At 35.2% G+C, this 27,069-nt stretch overlaps 1 protein-coding gene across 1 annotated transcript in view; it reads right to left on the bottom strand.

Moving 5' to 3' along the window:
• The window catches only part of Fbxo38 (F-box protein 38), a 49,386-nt gene that overhangs the window by 7,470 nt on the left and 14,847 nt on the right, over window positions 1-27,069 (bottom strand). The window contains 16 exon segments of the mRNA XM_047555988.1: window positions 71-173; window positions 392-492; window positions 5,205-5,254; window positions 5,256-5,310; window positions 5,313-5,936; window positions 7,623-7,802; window positions 9,371-9,490; window positions 11,961-12,174; window positions 13,050-13,192; window positions 14,933-15,103; window positions 18,555-18,685; window positions 19,551-19,644; window positions 21,540-21,677; window positions 22,907-23,044; window positions 25,802-25,967; window positions 26,205-26,368. Of these exon segments, the coding sequence (XP_047411944.1) occupies window positions 71-173; window positions 392-492; window positions 5,205-5,254; window positions 5,256-5,310; window positions 5,313-5,936; window positions 7,623-7,802; window positions 9,371-9,490; window positions 11,961-12,174; window positions 13,050-13,192; window positions 14,933-15,103; window positions 18,555-18,685; window positions 19,551-19,644; window positions 21,540-21,677; window positions 22,907-23,044; window positions 25,802-25,967; window positions 26,205-26,368 (2,592 nt within the window).

Here is a 27,069-nt window from a genome sequence, read left to right as displayed (position 1 = left end):
GTGGTATTTATGAGCTCTTAATTTCTTTAGTCATTCAAAATGCTCTTGTACAATACAATCAAATACATACCATGGATGAACATCATCTTGGGACAGTCTTTCAGTACTAGATCTGTGATTCCACAATTGGTCATAGTGACTCCAACAAGATTTTTGGATTTTAATACAAGAACCTACAATAAAAAAAAAAAAAAACCATTGCTACATATAAGGGTATTTTTCTGTTATTTTTATTTTTTATAGCTTAAATGTTTTCATGGATATAACTGAGAAGTAGCTGTTACTAATTTTTCTCTTTGGGGTAAAGAAACTATATAAGGATTTCAGATTCTTTGCACTGTCCAAGAACTGGACTGGACTATAAAAGGTTAAGTGAGGGCTTCTTGTTTACCTGCACATGGTCATCCTCAATCACAGGATCACTGGTACTGGTGGACTTATCTGCCGTCCGCTTCCGTTTCATGGCATGACGTGGCTTTGTTTTGGCAACCTCTAGAAAAGGTAAAAAAAAAACCCTAAATATTAGCTTTGTTTTCTTCCTTCAACAGAGTACATATAAATGCATATGTACAAACTCCATCAAAGCAACTCCCAAATCTCAATTTGTTTCCCAATGGAATACAATTAGGTTAGTATGTCTAAGGGACTGCTATAAATTAGTAGCACCCTCCAATATCTCAAACAGAGCTACATCAAACTTAAAAAGAGTTTTCAATATTTGGGCCATTCCAACACTGTAATCAACATTCCCAGTCTACAGTCTTTCTGACTTACCCTATCCTAAGTACTTTAGTGGATTCAACTTATGACTTTTTTTTCCTAAAGAAATTCAAATTACAGGCCAGCATGGTAGCACATACCTGTAAGCCCGTGACTTAGGAGGCTTAGGCAGGAGGATCACAATTTTGAGGACAGCCTCAACAATTTAGTGAGGCCCTAAGTAATTAAGCAAGACCCTTTCTCAAAATAAAAAATAAAAAGGGCTGGGGATGTAGCTCAGTGGAAAAGTGCCCCTGGGTTCAATCCTCAGTATCAAAATAAAATAACATTAAAAAAAAGAGAGAGAACTTTAAATTACTGACTGCTGCTTAGTGAATATGTTTTAATGCCTGACATCTGGGGTGGGGAGGGATATGCTAGTTATCTCCATATCCTAGTGCCCATTGCCAATACCTCTGAAGCTATTAATCACTCTAGATCCCTCTGCTCAGAATATCTTTTCTCACTTCACGTTTTGAAATACTACCATCCCTGAATTGAGTTCAGCTCAATTGCCACTTGCTAACAAATTATCCTGGACCCCCAAACATGATACAGTATTCTGTAGTTCCCCATATACCTGTTCTACTTCCAAATTTAAAGTAAAAGTTCCTTGAAGGCATCAGCACTATCTTATTTCAACTTGCTTCAATGTCAGCAACTTGCAATTAGTTAATAAGAACATTTACTAAATGACGTGGCACTCAAAATGAATGAATGAACATATCACAAGTACATAACAGTAAATATTTACTGAGCCACTTACTGTGTGTCAGGCACTGTTCTAAGAGTTTTACTTGTATTAACTCATTTCATCCTTAAAACATTCCCCTGAAATAGATTTATTGTTCTCCTCACTTAATATATGAGAAAGCTGAGGCTTGCCAAGACATGAAGGGAGAACCAGGAGCCAAACTCGGGTAATCTGCCTCCAGTCACTATGCTGGAAAACCTGCCATTTTTTTTCATTTACCACTATGTACTAAAACATTACAATTATAAATGAAAATATCCCAGTCTTATTAAAACAAGTTTAAATTTGAATCTCAAACTTAACCACAAACACTCTATTTTGGAAAAGATATAATTGTACTCATTTTTGACACTTAAGTCATACTGTAGCAGAGTATATACTGAATTATGGTTGACCTTTATAAATTAAACCCCAACATAGATCTCTCTTACATAGAGATTATGGTTAGGTGATAAACATTCTCCTGTAACCTCAATCCAAAGATTACAAAGAAAGATAGGGAAGTGAGGTGCAAATTCTGCCAATCCCAAGGTTTGGGATTAGACAAAATCTAGAGATCTAGTCCAGGTGGTATTTTACAAACCAGAACCCTTTTCTACATCCTCTGAAATTTTGTAAAATTCTTCTGTGCAAAAACAATTGGCAGGAACTGCTTTGGTTAAAGGCAAAAAGGAGTTCTACCAATCAAACTTTTCCCAAGAACGCTGAAACCAACCAAAGTCCTGGGATTCTGAAAAAAACATTACACTATTGACCCTTGCAATTCAAAGGTCTTTTTCCATAGTATCCTGAAAAAGTTTCATGCAATAGCTAATTGTCCTTCCTGACAAGAAGGCTTTTAAAAGCAGCACACTTCACCCAATTGCCAAAATTCACACACCTGTTAAAACATCCTTATATAGATCCTAGTTCCCTTTTCTTAGTACTACAAAAATGAAAACAAAAAATAAATCTATTTCCACTCCTCCAGACAATGTTTTATTAAGCGTTTTCTATTAGAATTCTGCTTTGGCAATCTGATTTTCAAATTCCTCATCTTCCTGAATTACTTTTTTCTCTCCCCTTAAATTGCTCAGAAGGTGGGGTTCAAAGTTGTTTCTATTTCCAGAATGACCTAATTGGTGGTTTATGTTTCTACAAAAAGTTATAAGTCAACCGTATATGTAGGTGACTTTGAAAACAAATGTGTCCCAAAATAAAAGGACAGGAGAGTTTGTTGTGTTACTTTGCTTTTAGGCAAGTAACAATTTGTTTAGCCATAACTCCGAGTGATTTTATATATCCTCTACTAACAATATACCTTGCACGATGATTTCTACCCTTATGAAGTTCATGACTATTCACTGAGCCCCATACCACATGTTAAGACATGGTGCTCGAAGCTAGGAATATAATGAACAAGCAGACACTGTCCCTGCCCTCATGGAGCTCAGACTATTGCAAAGACAGATAGTAAAAAACAATTAAATATAGTGTGGTTCATATTAGTGTCAAATAACACTACAGAAATAAGAAAAGTAGATCAGCCTGATCTTGGGGTGTTGGGAAAGAGTTTTTAGTATTTATGAGAACTATATTAATCCTAAGTGCTATTCTCTGAATACCAAACTAAATATTTTGGTAATACCTATTTTATAACTTATTATATGAGATAAGAAGACCAACTTACAAGTATTTATTCCCCCAATTAGAAATTACACAAATTAGAAATCACACTTCTAACATGGTTTTAACACTCTACAAGTTCACTAATCAAAAATCAAAAAACTCAAATGTTATTTTTGAACTGATTAAATAACTCCTAAGAATCGAATGTATTCCTTTATTAGATCTTCATCCTTAAAATGGTTAAAGTAGAATGGCTTTAATAGATATCAAAAACATGCTAGATTAAAAACAATTTGTAACTTTGCTCCTTCAAAAAGAGAGACCTGAGTAATATTAAAATGAGTGCTTGATATTTCTGCAGAAAATGTATTAATGAACATAAACATACATGTGTATGGTATTTAAAAATCATTAAGAAAAATTTACCTAGGAAAACACAGACATTAAGTAGTTTTCTCAAATGAAAAATAAAACAAAGCAATGAATATCAATAATAAAAAGCACTACACAAATGAAATTTTCCTTCTTTCTTAATCCAGGGAGTTACTTAACCTGAGAAAAAGTTTTAGTCATAAAACAGGTCAGAACAAAATGGTAAAGTGTATAAGAAAAACAACAAAGCAGAAAATAAAAACATCAAAATCCCAACAGTTAATATGAAGGATATCTATTTAAAAAAACATATACCATCAAAAAACCCACAGAACTTTACCAAGAGACTTAAGAAAAATAAAACAAGGCATTATTTTCTAAATAGGAGGACTCAGTGCTGTAAAACTGATAATTTTTTTCAATTTAATGCAATTCCAAACTGAACTAAAGAAGTAAAATAAAATAAATTAATAAAAGATATGAACATTTATCTGAAACAAGAATGGAAGGTCTTTTGTGGTATAAAAACAAAAAATAGAAAATGGGTAGGTTTGACTTTACAAATATGAAAAACCAAGTAACAAAAGGTCTACGGGTAAAGAGTTACCGTTTAAGAATTTCAGTTTGGGATGATGAAAGAGTTCAGGTGGAGGTGGTGACAGTGAATGCCACTGAACTGCATACTTCAAAATGGTAAATTATTTTTGTTAGGAAACCACAATTTTAAAAAAGGTAGGACATTTAAAATTCAAGCTGGGAGAATTATTTTTACCATATGACAGAACTAGTGTTTGAAAAGCATAATGAAATACTCAAACAGACTCATGTATTTTGAGTTTATGTTACTATCTATGATGATTTGAACATAATTAAGATCTCATAGCTATCTTAATGAAAACTTATTTTTCTTAGTTCAACTTCACACAATTCAACCAGCTCTAATTACTATATAAAAAGCACTAACCCTGCCTATGCTGTAAGGCTGATTTTAAAATTGAGGGAAACTTGGAGAAAATAAAAATAATTCATTATCATACTTTGACAGATTTTAATAACATAATAAGGCAGGATTACTTAAAATAATTATGACTAGAAATATGCTTACTCTTGCTCAATCCAATGTCTTGGCATCTGCATTATAATATTAATGAAATTAAACATGTACATGCTTTGAGTATATCTTCACCCAAATAATTCTCAGCAAAACTACTTACTCACCTTTTTATTTCCTGGCAAACATAACTGGAGACAAAACTAGGTTTCAGAAAAAAATGACCAAATATTGCAGAGGCAGGTCCTTTAGGGGGTCTATCGATCTACCCAGGAAGCTGCACTGAGCTGTTTCCCCAGCCCTGGGAACTTTTGGCCAAGGTATAACATTTTCTAAATCCTCCCTAAGTGTGGGAGCAGAGTTCATCTACTGGGGCTTAGACATCAGAAACAATATTGGATTTAGGGCAAATATACACAGTTATGTATATATTTTTAAAGCTGAACTGTTTTGAGATTTCTGGACTGAATATTTTACAAACTGTTTTAAACCCCCGCCCACCAAACATTCCTGAAAAGTAATTTAAAATCTGTATGATTAATAGAACCCCAAAATAGAATTTAATTTGCCAAATTGTTTCTTTGTGAGAAAATTTATGAACAAGCTCATGCCTTTCTCCAGCCCTACCCTGCAGTTGCTAATCCTGGAGCATTGTCATACCTGACTCAGATACCAGCGGTACATGGGACAGTCTGCTCCTGGCCTGGTTAGGGCCTCCGAGGGTAGTCTTCATTAGACTGCACGTCACAGCTCTCAGGCTGGGAGCTCCCCTCCTGTCCTCACCTGTAGCCCCAGAGCCACTCACATTAGTCCTCTCATCATGTGCTGGGCCTGAAGACCCCCCTTGTGGCAGAGTCCTAAAGGAAAAGGCGGATCTCGTACCATCCGGGCCATTCACAACACAGGCTCGGCTGGTTGAAGGACGTTCCTCATCAGAACACCTGCTAGTTCTCCTTTGGGATTCCTGGGGCCTGTGACAGCAGCATCTTGGGCAGACAGAACTCTCTGCATCTCCCTCCTCCATGGCCTCAGAGTCCTCTGACCCACCGGGGGAGCAGACACACTGCCTGGACACATCCACTTCTGTAGGGCTAGGCTCGGAAGAGCCACCGCTGTTCACCGTCCTTACAAAGTCGGGGCTTTGAGAAGCAGTGCTGTGTGAGCTGGAGTTTCCCACTGTGCTGGCGGTGGTGCTGCTGCAGCTGGGATAAACATCCTTGTTTTTTTTCTTTTCAGGAATATCCCTAGCTGCTTTCATATCGGCTTTGATCTGCTCACTGGTGACCTGACAGCCTTTCTCACAGCTGCTTTCCTCGAGGGGAAACTGCTTCGACTGGCCCATCTGATGGGAGTTGTACCTCTTTCGAAGTGGAGTCTTGCCTTTTCCACTTACTGCTTACAGAAAAAGAAGAATGGCCCGAGGAAAAGAAAAGATTTCAGTACAAATTCTGGACAAAAGGCAAGAGTAAATTTGGAACAGGAAACAATGTATACTAGTTTTCCTAAAGTTTATTTGTGATCACATCATTGCACTACTATAAATCTGACTTCCTAATGCCTACCTGGTTATACTCTTTCACTCAGTCTTCAAGACTTGCCATGATCTGATTTCAAGTTGTTTTTTCCTTTATACTATATTCTATCCTCCAGCCCCAACTTTCCTCTCAGTAACCTCTGCTTTACTCCCTCAGGGCCTTTGTTTTCACCAATTCATCACACTTGGACCTCTATTCAATCTCTTCTGCATCTGCTTCCCCCAAGCTACTGTAGCATATACCTGGCAATACTGTTATCTATGTTACTGACCTGATCTTTGACTAGACTAGAGGTTCCATAAAGACAAAGAGACCATGACTTTTTCATCTCTGCAACCCCAACAGTGCCTAAGAAGTACCTGGGGCACACAGTAAGGCTCAATGAATATAGAAAGGAATTAAAAAACAAGGTTTTGTCTGGCCAATGGAGCTGTAGTTGCTACTTTTTTAAGCAAACTCTCTAGGAAACATTAGGTTAGTCAGCTGGTCACATTATTTTTCCTAAATTTTAATTTCCATAAAAGCTCTTTTCAACCACTTTGTATTATATGAATTTCTAATAAAAAAAGTAAACTAAAAATTAAACAGTCAGTGAATGGTTAGTAAATTATTCAAAACCTAAAATAAGCTTTCCATACACAGATGTGTACATATATTTCAGGTAGGGAGTTAAATATATAGCATTTAAACATATTAAGGAGGAGGAGGCACCTAAAGAAAAATGGACAATTAAAATAAAAACAACAAATAAAAAACAACCACCGTTTGCGATTGGCATGGTAGCACATGCCTATAATCCCAGCGTCTTGGGAGGTTGAGGCAGAAGGACTGCAAGTTTGAGGCTAGCCTCAGCAACTCAGCAAGGCCCTAAGTAACTTAATGAGACCCTGTCTCAAAATAAAAAATGAAAAGGGCTGAGGCTGGGGCTCAGTGGTTGAGTGGCCCTGGATTCAATTCCCAGTATCAAAAAAACAAAAGAAAAACACCCTTTGCTAAAAGTGGTGAGCATACAGTTCTGAGAAATGAAAGGGAAGGCAGGCAAAGAAATAATAAACCTAAAAGTTAAGAGAATTATAATTCCTTAAGCTGTTGCCTAGATTTAAAGGGAGCAAGGGATTATTAAAACAAACTTTAGGGCTTCTTCAAGCACCAAACTAGCCACCAACATTCACCAAGTACAAGAAACAGAGTATTGGATGGGGGTGTTCTGGATGACACTCAGAAGTCATCCCTTACAGGGGCACAGGCATCCTGCAATTCCTGATACTTCGATGCCACAACTACCTAAAGCCTCCAAAGGATTCGTAACTTCTTTCCTTGAGCCCTCATCCCACTATATTTCTGTTGTGCTGCACTTGCTCACAATAGCACTGCCCAGATTCACCTATTAGTTGGGCTACTGCCTTTCTTGCTTCCTATCACATTTCATAAGGACTATGTTAAGTGCACCACAAACTGTGGTAGGGGCAAATTACAAAGGTCGAGTAGTTCAGTTCTGATGATGACTCTCACTGACAGGTCAGAGTAAGACATCACCTCTCACCTGACAATTCCCTGGACTGCAATGACTCTCCGGTTTTTTCTTCACGTTCAGAGTAACGCCGAGAACCACTCTTAGGAATCCAGACTTCTTGGAGTTCCAGACTGTCCTCCTCATCATCGCTCTCTGAATCGTGAACAGTAATTGGGGTTGGTTTTACTACACGCTGAAGACCACTGGGTCCTAAAACAAAAATCACAGGCCTGATAGTTACTCTTTGCCTAAAAAAGATCTCACACAAAGTATTGTTTCCAGGGATCACGGTCACAGAGATGTATACTTGATCTGTGTAGCTTCCATGGTCACTCACTTAAGTGGAATATACCCTTTGATGAGACACCATGAAGAGTGTTTTAACTCTAAAGTATTAAGTACGACTAATGTGCCAGTAAACTTTACACATTCCTAATGGTAAATTAAAATAGAAGATCATATGGCTCTTCCCAGAGGATTCTTACTATTTTAAAAAGTAGAAAAAATTATCATAAAAATAATCAAAATAAGTCATAATCATTTTAAAAAACAGGCTACATATTTTCCTAATTTTGCAAACATAAGCTAAGGCAAAGCGAGTGAAGATAAATCTCAAAATGTATAGGACCAGTGAGCAATTCTCTGCATTCTTTAATTGACTAAGATCTATCTTAAAGCCTAGATGCATGTTCCACTTTATGAGTCTGTATATTTATGTAAAAGATGCTTTATTTATTTTGACAGTGCAGCCTTTAAATTTTAGTACTTCTGACCCAATTTTCTCTGACAAGTGACTAATATTAGCGCCATAAAAAGTAAGCTTCATGAAACTTTATTTTTTTCCTGTTACAATATACCATGCCTGGCACAAAAATCAGCATTCAATAGTATTTGTTGAATACGTGACTGCATCTGTAAGACACTTAAACAGGGATAAAGGTATTTTCAATTTAAAGACAAAACATTTCAACAGATTAGTAGTGAGAACATAAATTCTAATCTCAATTTGTCCATTTGTCACTGAGTAGTGTTGAGCATATTACTCAAACTTTTGAAAGACCATCAGATTCCCCAATTGTAATATGAAGGGTGGTATTAGTCATCTTTAAAGGCCTGTGACTCTAAGGTTGCCAGGAGTCACCCACGAACAGAGAGTAGATTTTGATCTATTTACTAAGCCAGGTCAAGCTCGCTGCCACTTCTCTTCCTCACTAAAATGAGAAGAGTACAAGCAAAAACTTTAACCAGGTTGTTTATTTTCCCACTATCTGAGTGATTTCCTTTTTAACACACATGCACATGGATACACAAGTACAACTACACATAGTTGTTGCTGTAATTAAAAATAATAAGAAGCCAGGTGTGGTGATGCACGCCTGTAATACCAGCAGCTTAGGAAGCTGAGGCAGGAGGATCTCAAGGTCAAAGCCAGCCTCAGCAAAAGCAAGGCACTAAGCAATTCAGTGAGACCCTGTCTCTAAATAAAATACAAAACAGGGCTGGGGATATGGCTCAGGGGTCGAGTGTCCCTGAGTTCAATCCTGGTAACCCCCAAAAATAAATAAATAAATAATGATAATAATAATAATAATAATAAATCTTTAGTATGAGATATATACAGGCAGTGAGAAGAATGCTGAAGCTATATTATAGGCCTCCATAACAAAACAACATACATTAGAAGCTGTAAAGACAGAAACAACCATTCTTGGAGTTTCTTGTTTTTCATTATGGTCAGGCTCCAGGTTTCAGAATGACCTGAAGAGTCATGTGATTACCTGCTTGCTCCTCATCAACATCCACAGGGATGACTGCCTGACTGTGAGCAGGTGTATCATTTCCACTCTCAGCCACCACCTCTCCATCTTCTTGTACCATGTCTTCCATCTCATTCAATGCTTAAACAAAATAAAGAGAGTCAAATAAATGCCAAGAAAAGAATTAAAAAAAAAAAAAATGGCACATAAAACTGTGACAGCTGTGATTATTGGTACACTCTGGAATAAGAACCTATAACTATGCTTTGATTCAAAGACATTAACAACAAAAGTCCAGTGATTTTAAAGATGAAATTATAGACAAGAAAAGGTCATGTGGTGAAGGAAGTATATCACTGGAAGATGAAAGCAGGGAAAGTGGCACAGTTGAAAAGAAAGTACCAATGTTCCTCCCTGAAGATGTTACCAAGGATGGCTATGTGATCTGTCTCCCTGTAAGTCATTTGCTTGAAGATGGTGGAAGCCAGCTAGTAGAAGACCTTGTGATCACCTTATAAGCAATGAGTCTCATGGTATCTGCCACCTATACCAGAATACACTGTGCAGGGGAGCTGAAATTGCACTTTTCTCTTCCTACTTTTAGAGGTTAGGTTATCATGTATTGGCTAATGTGTGGTGAGGATTATTAATACACTAAATACATTTTTAAACATTTTAACATTTTAAGATCATTTAAATGGTTGATGTGCTTCAAAGTCTTCACGACAATTTTCACTGGCAATCAACAAGTGAGAACATGGGATGTTTATTCTCATTATTCCAGAGTGTAAATTCCATGAAAATTTCAAACTTCATTTATTACATTTTCTTAACATAAAAATGGTCACTTTCCAAAGAGACAGTAAATAAAATAACACTTGGTTTCATCAGTTTTTTACAAAATTAAATCCTAATCCTTGCAGACTCTATCCAGTCCCTTCTTCCCAAGGACCTGACTGATCTCAATTTGGGTTAGGACAATACCATTCTTCATATTTAATATATGACTTCAAAATGAAAGGCACCCTGCACTCTGTACTGGAAAACCTATGGCCATGTAACTTTCCAGTGTAGATACCCAACATATACCTCCAAACACAAATGGGTTTGCAGGATTTGGGTAGTTCTGCACTACAGCAGTTTTAACAGTTTCCCAAGAATGGGCTATGTTGTATAAAGTTCAGATCTTTATGGCGCCAGTGACCTATCTACACATTGTACAATGACATTTGTACAATGTCAAAAGGACAATACCTGACTTCACATCCCTTTCTCTCATCACTAGTATCTGCTGACTCTGTGCTTCTGTTTTATCTTTTGGGATGAGTACCAGGGGAGAGATTTAACAATAAGTTTGAAAGACTACTTGTATAAAGAAGAAAATATGAAGCTAGATACAGCTGCATTTACTTAAAAAAAGTAGAAAGGTCAAGACTGGGAAACGAAGATTTGGAATCTAACAACAAAAAGGTTATCACAAATGCCGTGAATCTGAGAGAAAATGTTTAAAGAAAAAGAGAGATCAAGAACAAGAGTGGAACAGGAGGCAGTGCAAGCAAAGGAAAGGCATGTCAAATCAAGTAGCAGAAAATCATGAAAATGGTGCCAAAGCTGTCAAGAAACAAAGGCAACTCAAGGTAGAAGTAGGCAACAATGTGCAACACTGCCCAGATGCCAACAAAATAATAGTACAGAAATGACCACCAGATTGGATAAGACAGTCAGTGGTGACTTTGACAAGAGCCAAAACAGAGTTCTAAAGAGAACATGTAAAGAAAAATGGTTGACGACAATGCCTATGGGTGATTCTTTGGTCAGAACCAGTAGATTCACAGTCTGTCTTCATTATAAAAGCAGTTACCTAACATTAGGGAATCCTGTATTTCATTAATTATTGTGTCCAAGGCAGTGAACAAAGGGGTAACAACAAAAAGATGGCTAGAAAAAATTCCTTTTGAATTCTTTGGGGTCAACTGGGAAATAAAAAATCTGTAAGGAAATAATCTCACTCCATCTACATTCATCAACAAAGGGTCACATACGTTGAAATGCAGATGTTCAGTAAATGTTAAAAAGTGGACAGAGTATTACATAACTGAAATCCAGTAAGTCTTTCTTAGTTAATGTACTTAATTTGTTGGGTGGTTGTGAGGACACATTGATTAAAGGTATGTGAAAGATGCCAATATCTAGCAGCACATGCTATTATTTATTTTTTTCAGTTCTTAGAACATCCAAAATGTCCTTTATATTCATGTAAATGTACTTAACCATTGGTCAGGGAGATATTAAGTAAGGCTCCTTTGCCTAAAATTTAAAGTTGTATTTCAGTTAAACCAAGCCTATAATGTTATCAGTGTACCCTAATCCCTATGGCACCAACCAGTCCTGTTAGTATTCTCATAGATTCTGCAGATAGGAACAGACTTGAAAACAAACAAACGAATAGAAAAAATTTAACTATCCCCGCATATCTTCCTTGTCAGCGAGCTCCCTCAATGTGGAAAGTGACAAGTTGAAAGAGGGGAAAAAAGGAACAGGATGGAGTCAAAGAAATGTGATCAAGAGGAAAAATCATTTCTATCTGGAGCTCACAAAAGATCTGGGTTACCGTCGGCTGCAAACTGCTGCTCTCCTGGCTGCAGGTCTTGCCGAAAGTCATTCTCCTCATCGGAGTCATCTGGGTGATGGTGATTGTTGTCATGGATGTTGGCATTGTTGTTTTGGGCATTATTATCATTGTCATTGTTGGAGTTCTGGTTGCTAACAAGGGCTGAAGAAACCCCGATTCCTGTGCCTGCACTCAGACCAACTCGAGCACAACCCTAAGGGCAAAACCAAACCACAAGTTTATCAATTTGGGTTAGTATACAACACTTCACTTTTAAGATGCCTTCATTTCATCTTTATGTAAGTACTAGCATTTAGTAGCATTCATTTATGAAATGCTTTCACATTCACATAAAGATCTCATTTAAGGCTCACAATACTTCAAACAAGATAAAGCATTCCTAGACTGATTGATAAGGACAAGGTACACAATGGGACATTTGTACAATAGCACAGGAGCAGTTAAGTGTTAGAGATGGGGATTAAAACTCAGCATTCTGACTTCAAATCTTGAGTTTCCCCCACTGCACTGCACTGCTTCAACAGCAGGAATATAACCATTCGTAACTGACAGGGGAAACAGAATTAGTTGAAGGATTATGTTTTTAGTACTGTGAAAAATATAGAGTTCTGTTAAGCATTTTTAAAATAACATTTTATGCAACTGGGCAACTTCAGATTTCCCAGGATATGAACTTAACAGAAGAGACAGCAGCAAAGTAAAATATTTCTGAAATAAATTACAAATCCTTACTGAGACTTTGAGTTCCTGATTCAATCTACCAACAAATTCCTCCAAGTAATAACACCTGTCTTAGCTTAAACTTCCAGCCTCTCCTTTACCTTTAGTTTACAGAATTGACAAAAACAGCTTACGCTGATTTTTTTCTTTCCTTTCTCCAAACATGCTTAAATTAATATTCAATGACGAGAACAGTATTACAAACTTTATGCCTTCTTTGAAGCTGGCAGTGAAAAGTAACATTAGAAGAGTATTTTATTTAAAAGATAAAAAAAAAATCACAAGTTGTTCTGTTCTTTTTTTCCTTGAGTATTAAAATAAATAAAAACTACTTAAAAGGTGACTTACTTTGGGTGGTTCACGAAACATCTGGTCTAGTGAAATAAATTCCAGGCTAGGCAACAATTCAATAAACTGGCCAAAGGAGTCCAGCTTCAAAGCATGGCACCGCACAAGGTTGATATCAACCAATCGAGTCCATCTTGAGTGGTCTGTTGAAGAAAGGACATGACAAAAGAGAATTTAAGTAACTTTTTCCATTAGTGATGAATTTTGTAAGAGGAAGCAAAGACCTTCAAATTCTTTTCCAACTTTTCCCTTATTTCATGATCTTTAAAATATGAGAAAACTATTATGATGTTCCTCTACCTAATTCTGTTTTGAGAACTTGATGGTCTGGTAAGTATTAACTTGAAGCCAAGTCAACCCTGATTTAAATGTGATCTACTTAACAATCTATATGCATTTCCACAGCAGGACATAAGAAAATTATGGCACATTTAATGGAATATCATGCAGCTATTTCTAAAGAAAGAAAAAGATGTATATGCTTGCTCATGTGGATAGCTCTCCAAAATACACTTAGTGCAAAATATAAGGCAGAGGACAGTGTATACATAGTAAGATTCTTTTGTATATGTCCTTTTCTAATGCTATACACATAAAGGCTGTAATATGTACAATTAATTTGTCCAGAAGCATATATGAGAACTGTTGATGATAGTTACCTTGAGGTGATTTTTCACTTTGTACCTTTCTGTACTGTTTGAAATTTATCAAGTGCATATATTACATTATTTTTAAGTGTTAACAGAAGTTCTGAGTGATGGAATTATAGGTCTTTTGTTCTGTTTTGTTTTCTTCTTTATACTCTTCTATATTTAAGAAAACAAACAACCAAAACCCAGTAAATGTTATTTTTTTAAAGTGATCTATACTTGCTAGATCCTAAAGTTCAAATTTCCCAGTACTTCTTGCTTCAGCTGGGCCATTGACAGAATTTAACTTCTGGTAGGTGAAGACAATTGTTCTAGTGAAGGATCTCAGAAGAGGTCCTAAGACCCCTAAAATAGGCCTGACAGTGGCTTTGTGAGAAGGCACAGATCCCTGCAAGGTGACAACTCTACAGAAGAGGAGGTTGTTCTCTAAGTATCAGTGAAGTGTTTTGTTTCGTTAAAGTGGATTTCACAAGAAAAACTTTCTCTAGCTCTGCATATATTTAAAGGTTTGTGAATTTAGGTATTTAAGAAGGTCTCCAAAATAACTAGAATCCTTTCAGAAAGGAAAATGAGCTCCTGCCATCAGAAAAAATATATCCTAATGTCACATTTCTACATATAGGGGAGCAGAGGTCTCAAATAATAGTAGGATTTCTAGTCAACCAAAGATCTGACATCAGGTTGATGATTAATATGTCACCTAATTAAAGTTTTTAGCTACATATACCTATTTTGTCCTTTCAGATGATGTGCCATTTTGAAAGTAATTCAGAGGAAAAAAAACTATAACATCCTAGCCTATCATCTGTAACTTTACTTTTATGTGTGTCAACCAAAGAAATGCATATAAAGATTAAGGAACTTGAATGTATAACCTGAACAGTGAAAAATTCAAGGAAAAGAACTTAGAAAGTTTAAAGAAGCATCATATATATTTCCAACTCGGTTATCAAAGGCTCCCAGATTTTGAATGAACAACTCACATAAATTATATATATATATATTTTTTTTTTAATACATTTTTCGTTGTAGACACAACACCTTTCTTTTATTTATTTTTATGTGGTGCTAAGGGTTGAAACCAGTGCTTCACATGTGCCAGGCAAGTGCTCTACCACTGAGCCACAACCCCAGTCCTAAATTATTTATATTTTACATCGGGAATACAATCATACAGAGAACAAAGACACATATTATTTCACTTATCATACAGCATTTCTATGCCTACAGTACCTGAGATCCAATTGAATGGGTTATGTAGATGAGGGCAATTGTAAATTGCCAGATATTTGATACATGAAAAAACTTCATTGACTGCCTTCATCCCTATATCAGTGATGATGCCAGGATTTTCTACCACATCAGCCAAACCATACTTCACCAAATCTGCATTAGCCATTCTGCCTAGAGAGAGATAAAAATTTCAGAGAAAAAGTTTCAGAGAAAGTTAAATTCTTTAAAGTGTCATGGAGCGCTGCCAGTTTTGTATCTCAGTATCCAGTGTGATCAGTCTCCATTATTCTGTTTCCTATATTCATTATCAGGTTTGGGTTCAGGTATAATTTTAAGTTAGCAATTCTAAACATATGGTAGTACTTCTAATACAAAACAAGAATTTATATTTTACAAGTCAAGGGTAGGTAGTTACAAAAACTTTAATTGTTTAGAAGACAAAAATAGAGCAAAAATTCTTAAAAGTACAACTGTATTGGTTCATACCACTGTGAAGTTATAACAAGAGAAATAAAGTCCTAAAAATGCAATTCCCTCTAATTATAAGAATTATGTTTGTGGAGTGTGGTGAAGACGTTTTGAGAAGGGGAAACTCTGAGAATTTGGTTTCAGTTTAACCCACAGCACTGTTAAAAGTATCTACATATCCCCTGAAGTGGACTTCTAACTCCAGAACATGTTGCTGGGCTCTAGTTACTATTCTAGGTCACAAACAAGCAGGGGTGGGTTAAGCAGAAGAGGATCCTCCATCCTAGATTATGCTACTAGTAATCACACCTCATTCCTTGCTTCTTGTCATCATTACTCTCATCTGCCTTCCTCTCCCTCTCCAAGATGGTTCACCTGACTTGAGAGCTCCTTGAAGGACAAATGGGACTGTTTAGTTAGTTCAGTTCTATCTTCAGTATTCAACACTGTGCTGGGAATCTAAGAGCTGAATAAATGTTTCCCCCAGTCCTTATGGTCAACTGACTCCCAGCCCAAAGAAAACTCTTGCAGTGCTGAAGTCATCCTAAGTATTAAAATGGTTTATACCTTTTGCTTAGAACATGCTTAACTCCAAACTCTTCCTATTTTGCTTTCCATACAGTTTACATTCTTTCCTACTCAGTGGCCAACTTTGGTATCTGCTGGCATTTCTTACAGATTTCACCTTAATCCATTCTTTGTATTTTAGCCAAACATTAACCTCCTTGTAAGGACCTTATTCCTGCCCTTTGGACTTGAGATAAAACTGCCTTTTTCCTTAAGATGGGGTAGATCTTGAACTGATACTATTCCCTGAGGTATAGGTACATAAATGCTACAGTCTAACATGACGAATCCAGCTTGAGCCTTCAGTTCTTTACCATTACCGTCTTATTACTCCTGCTCATAAGGTTTCCTCCTTACCACAATTTCTCAAAACCCTAATAATATTAACAGCAATTCATTTTGTTTTTTTTCTCTCTCTCTTCAGTTCAATAGGATAGTTAAAAGTAAAAGCTACACTTAGTGAATATGGTCTAGTTGTCAGAGATTGTTATAAATGTATGTCATTTTTTTAATTGATCCCTCAGAGCCACTCTTGTCTTATCTCCCATTTTAAGAATAAGAAAACATAGACTTAAGTAACTTGATGAGGTCCCATGATTAATAACCACAGGTCTCAATTCCATCTGTCTTCCAACTCTGTACTGCTTCTGAGGTATTTACTGAGTTTTACATCCCTATCATCTTCAAATGAAGCTCTGAGTTAATAAACTCATGTAAACAAAGGACCCTTCTCTAATAGTCATCTTTAGGTCATTGATTTTCTCCCATACATCATCAGTGTCTCAACCCACGCCAGCGAGTCACCTATCCCTTTATTACTAATACACAGCATTCACTTTTCTTATCTCTCTTATATATTAGGGGAGAAAAGTGATGTTTCTAGATATTTTGTCAGAGAAAGTGACTCAGGGTTTACAGAGGCTACAATGCCCCACACCCCTTGAAGAATTTAAATTCTTTCAAAATTTAAATTATTGAGAAGGGGAAGACTAAGTAATGAGTATGAGTGAGTTTCTTCCAGTAACTGTTCTGAAGCAGAGAACTATTTTGGTGCAACAGAGGTCAGCAGGTATGTGGGAGAAAGAGCTGAACTACAGTGAAGAAGAAGAAAATGACTCATAAAAAGGTCAACACTAAGAGACTGCTAAACATGAGTGAGATTATAAAATAAGTTGTATTGAAAGTATAAGATAATGGTAGACAAGGAGGTAGTGTTTTCATGCTATTAAAAATGTGTGATGAGGGGAAAAAACCATTATAAGTAACCAGTTATCTGGATATTAAATATCTACCTATCCCCTGAAACTCTCACACATACCACTTGAAGACAACCCTTCAGGGGACCTATAGGTGGCCACACTGAGGATACAAAATTTTTAAAGTTTTGAGCTTTTGAGAAACAGAAAATTATACAAAAATTAGTAATGTCTAAGTTAATTTGTAAGTTACTTCACAGATACTGTGAAAATATAGGGAATACTAGCTACCTCACATTCATAATCAAAAAGAGTTGATATCAAATACATGTAATTTTTATGAAATTGCTCTTAGCATTTTAAAACTGTTTTGAGAAAAGCTGATTACTTTCAAAGCTATACAGATTTAATGTGATTCCTACATTAAATTGGCTACAGAGGGATGATTGGACTGTTTATAAAATAATTGGCAATTATGCTAATGAGAACTACAACACTGAAACAACCATAGGACAAAAAAAGTCAAACCAAAACAGAAAAAAAAAAAAGAAAACTACTATTATGATACATATTAGAAGTAAAAAATGAGAAGTCATATTTTTTGACCTGCCCTGTCCTGATCAGAGAAATGAAGCCTTCTTATATTCTTCTATAAGGCAAATTAGATTCAAAGAAAAAAATACCATCTGGTATGACTATAAGAGTCTAAGAATTGTTGCAAACTACATGGGGAAGAAACTAATCCTGTAAAAATAAAAACATGTTGGGTAGTAGAAATATTTTTACATGTCTTACTAATGTCAAATGGAAAAAAGTTTGAATAATGAATTGACTGACATGCACTTGAACTCAAAGGAATGATTTCCCAACTGTAAATGCATATTAGAAAATGCTGTGAACAAGCAAACAGCAATTATCATTAAATGAATACTGACCATTATGTGTTCACACTAACTGGAAAATCCAGAACCTCAGAAGGCTTATTATGGAAATGAAGAGTATGGGCAGAGAATGGGACCTCGTCTGAGAGGACCATCAAAAGCTTTAAGAAGCGTGGCAGATCAAATTCAACAAATGGAACCAAGGATGACATTCTGTGAAAAAAATGAAGCAGAATGGGAAAGAAACTTGGGCAGTAAAGTGGAGACAATACATAATCTAGATACAGATCATTTTGGTGTACTGTTAATCACCACATTTTCAATAATATGCTAATGTCTAAGACAATATGGAAGAAAAATCACTGACATTTCTGAGTTAAGTTTCTTTTTCAAGAAAGTAAAAGTGCCTAAGATTTTAAGTTATATCAAAAAAAACTGGCACATCCCTATTCAGATTTTCCAGTAAGTTTCCTACAGCAAGTCTAGGGAATAAAGTGAGAGAAGTCTTACTTTGCAGCAAAAACTCATCTACATATCCCAGATGAAGGGTTTCAAACTGGGGAAACTCCAATTCTGCCATCTTTAAGGCAGAAAAGACACCATCTTTGGTTAGAGAGGGCTGGATCCGAACTTCATGTAACCTAGAAAGAAAAGATCAAGAAATATTTCTATTGTAGGAGTATTTGCAAAGTGTAAGTGCATCTTAGGCAGTATAGTACACTATATATTAAACAACAATGAACTAGCTACTTTCTATGTGCTTTCTTAAGCCTGATTAACGTGAGAGTTTGCATCTAGTACTGGTATTTCTTTAACATCTTTCTTATGCTGCTAGCTGTTATTGTTCCATTTAAATATAGTTCTAGCAGAGAACAATACTTAAATTTAGAAACAGTTTATTATACTAATATTTTTAATCAATATTCTATTGGTGAAAAGTTACCATTTTATTTTCAAATAAAATGAAAAAGTTAATTCAAGTTGAAGAAAATATAAAATTAAAAGCAGAGTAGACATTTGAAAGGTAGGAAATAGTAAATGTGGTATAAAGTGATATAAAATGTGGTTTAATACATAAAGATCTTACTGCAAAAGCCAATTTCAACACTGATTTTTGAATAGCAGATATTATTACCAACTAAAACAATTCAGAAAGCCATCCACAGATTGAGATGATGAGGGCTTCAGACACCAGAGTTTCAGTGCCAACTTCTGTTGGACTCAGGAGCTTCAAGATAAGTCAACTACTCTACTTGATATGAGACCATGACACCACACCCTCCCAAGAGCTGGCTCGGACTGGATTAACTAGTCAACAGTTCTAAAATTAAGGTTACTAAGGTATAATCATCTGTTATATTAATAGCTCCTTTATATTTTTAAATCTAAACAAGGCATAATCACACTTCATATGCAAATGCATACATACACATTCCCCCAAAATTTTGAAAACAGGAAAAAAACATAATTCTAAGACAAAAGACACACAGGGAAGAGGAAACACACCTACGGGCAGCAGTGATGATGAGGTAACCAAGATCTACTTCAAGAGCATTTTTGCAAGCTCCCAAAACAATAGTGTGCAAATTTCTAAAACCACCTAGTTAAAGGAGAAAAGAACAAAAACAAGCATTTCTTTTGACACTATTAGGAAAGCATCTGCCCATATCTTACACAATAATTAATCATTTGTTTTTACATTCAAATTAATATCTCAATAGGAATTACAACTACTAGTTGTTTCCTAAAAAGAAACAAAAACATACTCATTCTAAAAAGATACAGCTGAAAACTGATGGCATCTGAAAACTTCAAAAGATTTAGACTAAGTAAGAATTTTAAGAAAGCTACAAGCTCAGGAGGGAAGAAGGAACTTTGACATTTCTGGTTGAATTTGAACTTCCAACATCATGGAATAAGACCCTTTCAACTGTTTTTCATGTTTTTGAAACTTGTATCAATACAACCCTCCCAAAAAAAAGATGTGGGGGGGTGGGGGTTGGAGTTGGGAACACAAATTACTGTGTAGCTCAACGAATTTTCATACAGGACTGATGCATCTATTTTGAACTCTTATAAATAAAATCAGCAAGTATGTACACTTTTTGGTCTGGCTTCTTTAAACATTTTGTTCATGAGATTCATTTGTTGCCAGTAACTATGAGTTTGTTCATTAATACTGCTGCATAGTATTCTATGGTCACATTGTAATTACCCATTCTACTGCGGAAAGGCATTTGAATTGTTAGGAAAATTGCTTCTATGGACAATCTTGAATACACCTTCTGGTGAACAAGTGTATACATTTCTGTTGGGTTTAAAGTCAAGGAATGCAACTGTGGTTATGTGTATGATCAATGTAAGTAAATACTGCCAAATAATATTTCGAAGTGGTTTTATCAATTTATGCTTTCACCAGTTATATATGAAAGGCCCTGTTATTCTAGTAATACTACTATTTCTCTTTTCTTATTAGTTATTGTGAGCTCATTGTGATTTTAATTTGCATTTCTCTAACTTTAAGTAGAATTCACCAGTTTTTTTTCACATTTACTAGCCATATGAATAGTCTGCTTCTCTTTCAGAACCTTTATATATAAGCTCAGCTTTAGACATCTCTCTCTAGGCTTCTCCCTAGTGAATAAACTGTGGTCTTCTTTTCCCTTCTGAATTTTACCCTAATAATTATAACCATGAAAAAAAATAATACTGGTGGTCCATTCTGTTGACTCAATGTAATTAAGTGTACTTACACTGAACTTTACTAAGTAACTGAATGTCTACACATGTACTACATACTCGTCATTATATTTCAGAGGTATTAATTACAATGTGTATTTGTTACCAATGATGCCTGAGGACTTTTCATTTCATTTTAGATACCAAAAGTTTTAGAGTCTAACTATACATCTATCCAGAAAAAACTCTCCTTCTCTTGCAATGATATGATTAGCATAAAGCATTTCTGTTACTTATCATTATTTAGCTATAGTTAAGGGATCTAAAGAGTGAATTTTTTTTTCTTCTAAAAGCTACCATATGATGGATGGATCTAATAATATCCAAATGAAAGGCATGGAAGCATTTTACATATCATAAAGTATTAAATAAATACTGGACATCAACATCATTAATGCCTGAGTTCTTTAGGAGGCTTAGGGTGTCTAAGTCATAAAATCTCTCTCATAACCAAAGGGCACTAGAACCCCTGTTAACATTTCTAAAAACACATTCCAAGTATAACAGGAGATACATTAACTAAATAATAAGTAATAACAAGCCTAAAACCATGTCTTATCACCCTAATGTTTGAGAGAGTTTAATGTACATTAAAAAGAAATGAATGCTAGCCAATGCCTAGGGATACTTATTTTCCATCAAATACATGACAGGAAAGTGTAATTGGTGACAAGCATTTTCTTTCCAAAAGATTTGTAAGCTTAAAAAAAGCAAAATTAATTTTTAAAATATTCAGTAACTAAAGAAAATGAATACCTGATCTCCAACTGTCTTCAACTACATGTTGGATAAGACCTCCAAGGAAAGGAACTCGAACCATTTCTAAGTGTTCTAAGTTTCGGGCAGATGCTAAGCCTGTTACTAAAGGGACATATTTCAAGGAATTTGTCGGACCTGGAAACAAACAAATGAACTTATCAATCAACTCTGTCTTAAAATCACAGCCAAACTGTTGGTTCTCTGCAATCTGTAGTTCTTAATACAAATGAAAGTCAATCTGTTAACAATATTTATTGCACATTAGGATTTTTCAGTAAAAATGGAGATACATGTAGTATTTCTTGTAAGTATCCTGAATTCTCAAAAATTTTGAGCTCAAAATAACTGAGGGGAAGACACCAAGATGAAAATTCAATCCTTCCCTCAGATAAACAGCTCAACCATTTAAATATCTCTTCATGTGACGAGTGTTATATTAGATATAGACAATCACAAAAGACATGGTGCTATCCATCAAAGGGCCTGAAACTGACAAGGAAATGAAACATGAATAATTACAAAAGTACAAAAGGGAGAAAATAACAAGTCCCAAAATAAGATCTGCTATACTTCATTAAAAAGGAAAAAAAAAATGAGAGATATGTGTAAGTAAAGAAGTATATACTTCAGGTTTTAAAAACCAGTAACACAGTTTAAGGGAAGACATTGAGGTAAAAGCTATACAGTTGGGTCAGACAATGAATAAGCATAGAAAGCTGTATAGTTGTGTTGAACAGCGAACAGGCAGATATGTCCAGAAAGGAAGGTATGAAAAAGCAGTTAAAAATAAGGATATTAAGAGAGCTCTGATTATTATAAATTCTGAAGCAGACTAATTACCACTTGATATTCTAGAGCAATAAGGATAGTACAGGATTCTGTTTGGGTGAGTAATATAAAAACAAGGTTTAAAGTAGATTAGGTTAGTTTTTTTACATGCAGATTAGGGAACAGAGAGAGAGAGACTAAGCAAGTCAACGGAAATTATTAAAATAACCAAAAAAATGTAAAAAGTGTTTATATGGATTACACAGAGATAGTCGGCCTTTTTTGTTGTTTTCTGTTTTGTTTTTTTTTTTTAATGCCACCAGGATATTTATTATTATTCTTTTAATACCTTTATTTTATTTTTATGTGGTGCTAAGGATCGAACCCAGGGCTGTGGTTATTTTGTTTTTTTGATAAGGACAAACACAAATATTGTTTCTAATGTCATTAAAACAAGTATACTTATCTTTAGAAGATTAGTAGTAAAACAAACAGTAACAGAATCATATAATTTTATAACAAATGTAGCTATGAACTGCTATAGAATGTTTTTAAAATAGGATATGTTTAACTCTACCATAACTGTAAATCATTACCTGCACAGTTCCTCATGACAAAAGTTCTTAAGCTGATGCAAAGAAAGTCTTTAAACGGCTGTGGTTTAGTGAGTCTTACCCACTTCATATAAAGATGCCTCAGCATTGGTATACAAGGAATTTCAGGAACATTCACCCCTAAAGCACATATACAAAAAGAATAAACAAGAAAAATCACAAAAAATACTCAGTACTCTGTATATAAGTTCAAGTTTATTTTCAAATCAACAATTTATCTTTCAAGGGGCTTTTTATCAGAACAAATACCATAATTAGTTCATCAAATATGGTTTACTTAAAACAGGCTTGTAAAGAACAATTTATGCAAATCATAAACATTACTTTGTTAACTTTGTAGAAAAGGTATATATATGGGAAGATGGGATTTTAAAAGTACTATCACATTTAATACATGTAAATCTTTCTCATAACCCTATAACTCTTCTGGGATATGATTACCCACAAGATAAAAAATGAAAATAGGTTACTGAAAGCAAAATTGTGAAGATGGAAATGAAACATAGTAATACGTATGTTATATAACTATCAATACCTACTGCCCATTGGTTAAAAAACTAAATTTCTCAGCATAAGGTCTAGCTAGCTGGATCTGAATATTATAGTTTCTAGAAGAGGGCCAATACAGAACTTGAAAAGTCGTTTCTACAAACATAAGAATCTTACAAATTTGTAAATAACATAGTTTATGCCAGCCTGCATGGCTCTGGAAAAGTGAGAAATTTAACAGCCCTTTATTTTAATATTTCAATTGATAAGGGTATTTTATACCTCTGATCAATAAGTGCCTTAACACCAGAAATCACACCCACAGAGGATTATACTTGGGAAAAACAGAAGTAAAAAATGGGAGAGAAATTCAGGAGATATGAAAGAGAAAAGGATCAATTACTTGTAAATCCTAAATGGAAAACAATTAGAGGAACTTGCCTCAAGTGTCTATACACTGTAGCACAGAGAAAAGCCAAGGGACAAGTCTGTGAGACAAATTCAAGGATTAGGGTTAAATAGTATTTGACAATTTGTTAAATGTCATTTAATAAATAGTACATGGCAGAACCAGCTTGATACAACTTTTAAACTTGAGAGGTAAGAGTCCTGTTAATAAGAATCAGAAGAAGCAAAATTAAGAATACTTGAATGGCGGTTCTTTAAAAAGCAAAACTATTCAGAATGTTCCCACCCACCAGGATTACTTTTTAACCAAGTCCTCTTAAAACAGCATGACTTTAGCTTGAACTGTGTACATACATTATATGATCACAGATGGGAAGTAAAATTGGGGGAAGTAAAATTGGGGAAGAGACCCAAGGAAGAAAAGCAGAGGAAATGAGGTTCAGATTGAGACATAAGAATCAGAATTCACAAAGTTGAGGTGAGCCAGTACACTGGCTGTACTATTTGAGAAACCCAAGACAACAAAGGTTAGACAGATTCAAAGGCAGTTATACCCTATGATCACTCCACATTTTTCTCCAACTCCACTCTACAAAGGACACAATTACCCACTTCCCGTTCAAGTTTATTTATTTACTCTACACTGATGAATCACCATCACACAGTTTTAAACTGGTCAATCAATCACATGAATTAATGTATTCCAATAAAACTTAAAAGTACTTATATTTGCAATACACTGAGACAGGCACTGTAAAAACCACAAAGATACAGAAATAGTCTTTGACCTTAAGAAGTTTATATTATAAACTTCAGGGATTATTTTATTATCTAAAAACTCAAATTCAAATTGGATATTCAAATCCCTAATCAGAATCACTCCTGGATCTTATAAATGAAAAGCTGCTAAAGATCTTTACTCTTCTTCTGTAATTTAAAATCTTATTTAAGACCTACTTCTAATCATATCTGCTACTTTCCCTTTCCATCTGATTCAGTTTCAGAAATTTCCAGTTCTTTGGACCATCTCCAATATCTAGAATAATGTCTGGAATACAGTATACACTCAATATGCATGTAATGAATAAAATATAATGAAATATTAAAGGTCAGGCTATGTCATCAGGGATTGCCCTCAAATTCTTTTCAATATTCTAATTAAGTCAAAGAAGGCAAATTAAATTTGAGAAAACATGTGCTACTATTTATTTGGGTTGAAATGACAGGACTACAATTCAAAGACTATTTAGATGTGGAACACACACTGTGATCAATGCAAATACAGTGCTATTGGAAAAAAAGACTATCCCATTCCCACTTTTCAGGGAAAAAGATAAATAGCAGAGTTTTCCGTAGATTTTGGGCTAAAGAATACATGGTAATTTTTTGCTTGGAGAAGATACAGGTAATCTAGGATTTTTTATTTGTTATGTTTGTGACTGAGCTCTATAACAAAGTAGCCATTGATGTTTGTGACTGAGCTCTATGACAAAGTAGCCACTAACTATACTTGGCTATTTAAATTTAAATAAACAAACATAAAATAAATTAAAAAAATTAAGTTCTTCAGTTTCACTAGCCACACTGCATACCCCATAGGACAATATGAATATAGAACACTTTCATTATCTTCAAAACGCTATATTGGAAAGACCTCCTCCAGAGTGCAGAACCAGGTGGATAGCAGAGAGATCCAGGGCAGGATTCTGACTCTAAGGCAAAGAATTTAAAAATAAAATAAAACCCTCAAAATCACTCAAAAAATCTTCAAAAAAGAGACAGATTGCTTATGGAATAGTATTCCTCCCAAGGGGTCTTTGATGTGAAATTTAAACTTTCGTACAAGTCTCACAAGCATTTCTTTTGCAATCATTAATCAAGAAAGCCAACTCTAAAATTCTCATTATTCCTCTTCATTGAGTATTGAATTACAGGGCATTTCAAAGAGTTACAAGTGACCCATGAATTATAAATACTCACCAACTAAATGTAAAGTCTGAATTTTGGCTCCTATGGGAATTTTCAGTTTGTTTTCAGGAGGAATTGGAAATGCTCCGTTACGATTACGAAATTTACCCAAAATATGAACATGAGGCATGTATGTCCAAATAGATTCTACCAATTCCAAGTGAGATGTTTCCACACCCTAGAAGGTAATGTCAAAGCAAGCATAAGAAAGGGTTTTAATTTAGAACGCTTTTCCTTTTGTAACATAAGACACTAAGTATGCACTGGAACTTCTGGATGAAATCTGCATGTGAGTGGACAAATTCTATCATTCTTTTAATCCATTATTTAATCAATAAGTGAACAGATTACACTGTACCTTTGTCCAAACCCACAGAACTGCATCAACACAGAATGTTCAACCAGATGTACTCACCACCAAGTTTGGGCATGCCTGTAAAGCTTCTAGAACTCCTGGAATGCTAAAGGCCTCATGGCCCCTTACTCTTCGCCTCTCAAGATACCGAGGGTGAAGGCCATATAGCTGTTCAACGTCTGGCATCTTCTTCAACAGTGTTAGAAAACTGGAATCTGTGAATCCTGAGAAATTAGGAAGTATTTAGGGCCAGTTTCATCTTTCTGTTCATGAGTATTTATTAGGCACTGTAATTTTATTTAAAAAAAAAATTTTTGTAAAAGGTTTTAACATTTTCCTAAGCTAAAGGAATGGTTGCAACAGAAGAGGCAATCCTATAGTAACAGGGAATGTGTCAGACACTCCACTTAATCTGAATGAATACTGTGTAGCTGAGGCTTTCCATTTGTTGCCTTTTTTGTTGTGGTTGCTAATGAGGCAAAGAAACCTTTAAGTAACAATACATTTTACTCAGATGACATGGACCTATTTGGTGGAAGGAAAGGTCCACCTACCTGATCGCCACTACCCTCCTCCTCCCCTATAGTGTTTTCTGGTCTGTAAAGCCTTCAGGGCTCTGCAGAACACTAAAAATATAAATAGTATATGATTCCCACCTTTAGGAAGTTCACCTAATTCCCATCTCAAACTAGATTATCTTATTTACTCTAATAATCACTATCAATCCCCTACCATTTAAGACAGTTCACTCTTTTGAAAAACAGATGAAAGTTGGCTATGTGAATAAGAATGATCCAAACTGAGAGGTTCCTGAGCTGACAGGAACCTATTTGTGAGGTCAGTTGTGCTCTATAGTAAGAATCAACAAGATGGGAAAAGAAAAAGGCAAATGAAGTCCACAGTAGGAATTACTGATTCAATAGCA

The sequence above is a fragment of the Sciurus carolinensis genome, chromosome 6 (assembly GCF_902686445.1).
Source record: "Sciurus carolinensis chromosome 6, mSciCar1.2, whole genome shotgun sequence".
Taxonomy (NCBI): domain Eukaryota; kingdom Metazoa; phylum Chordata; class Mammalia; order Rodentia; family Sciuridae; genus Sciurus; species Sciurus carolinensis.
This window is presented reverse-complemented; position numbering and strand designations above follow the sequence as displayed.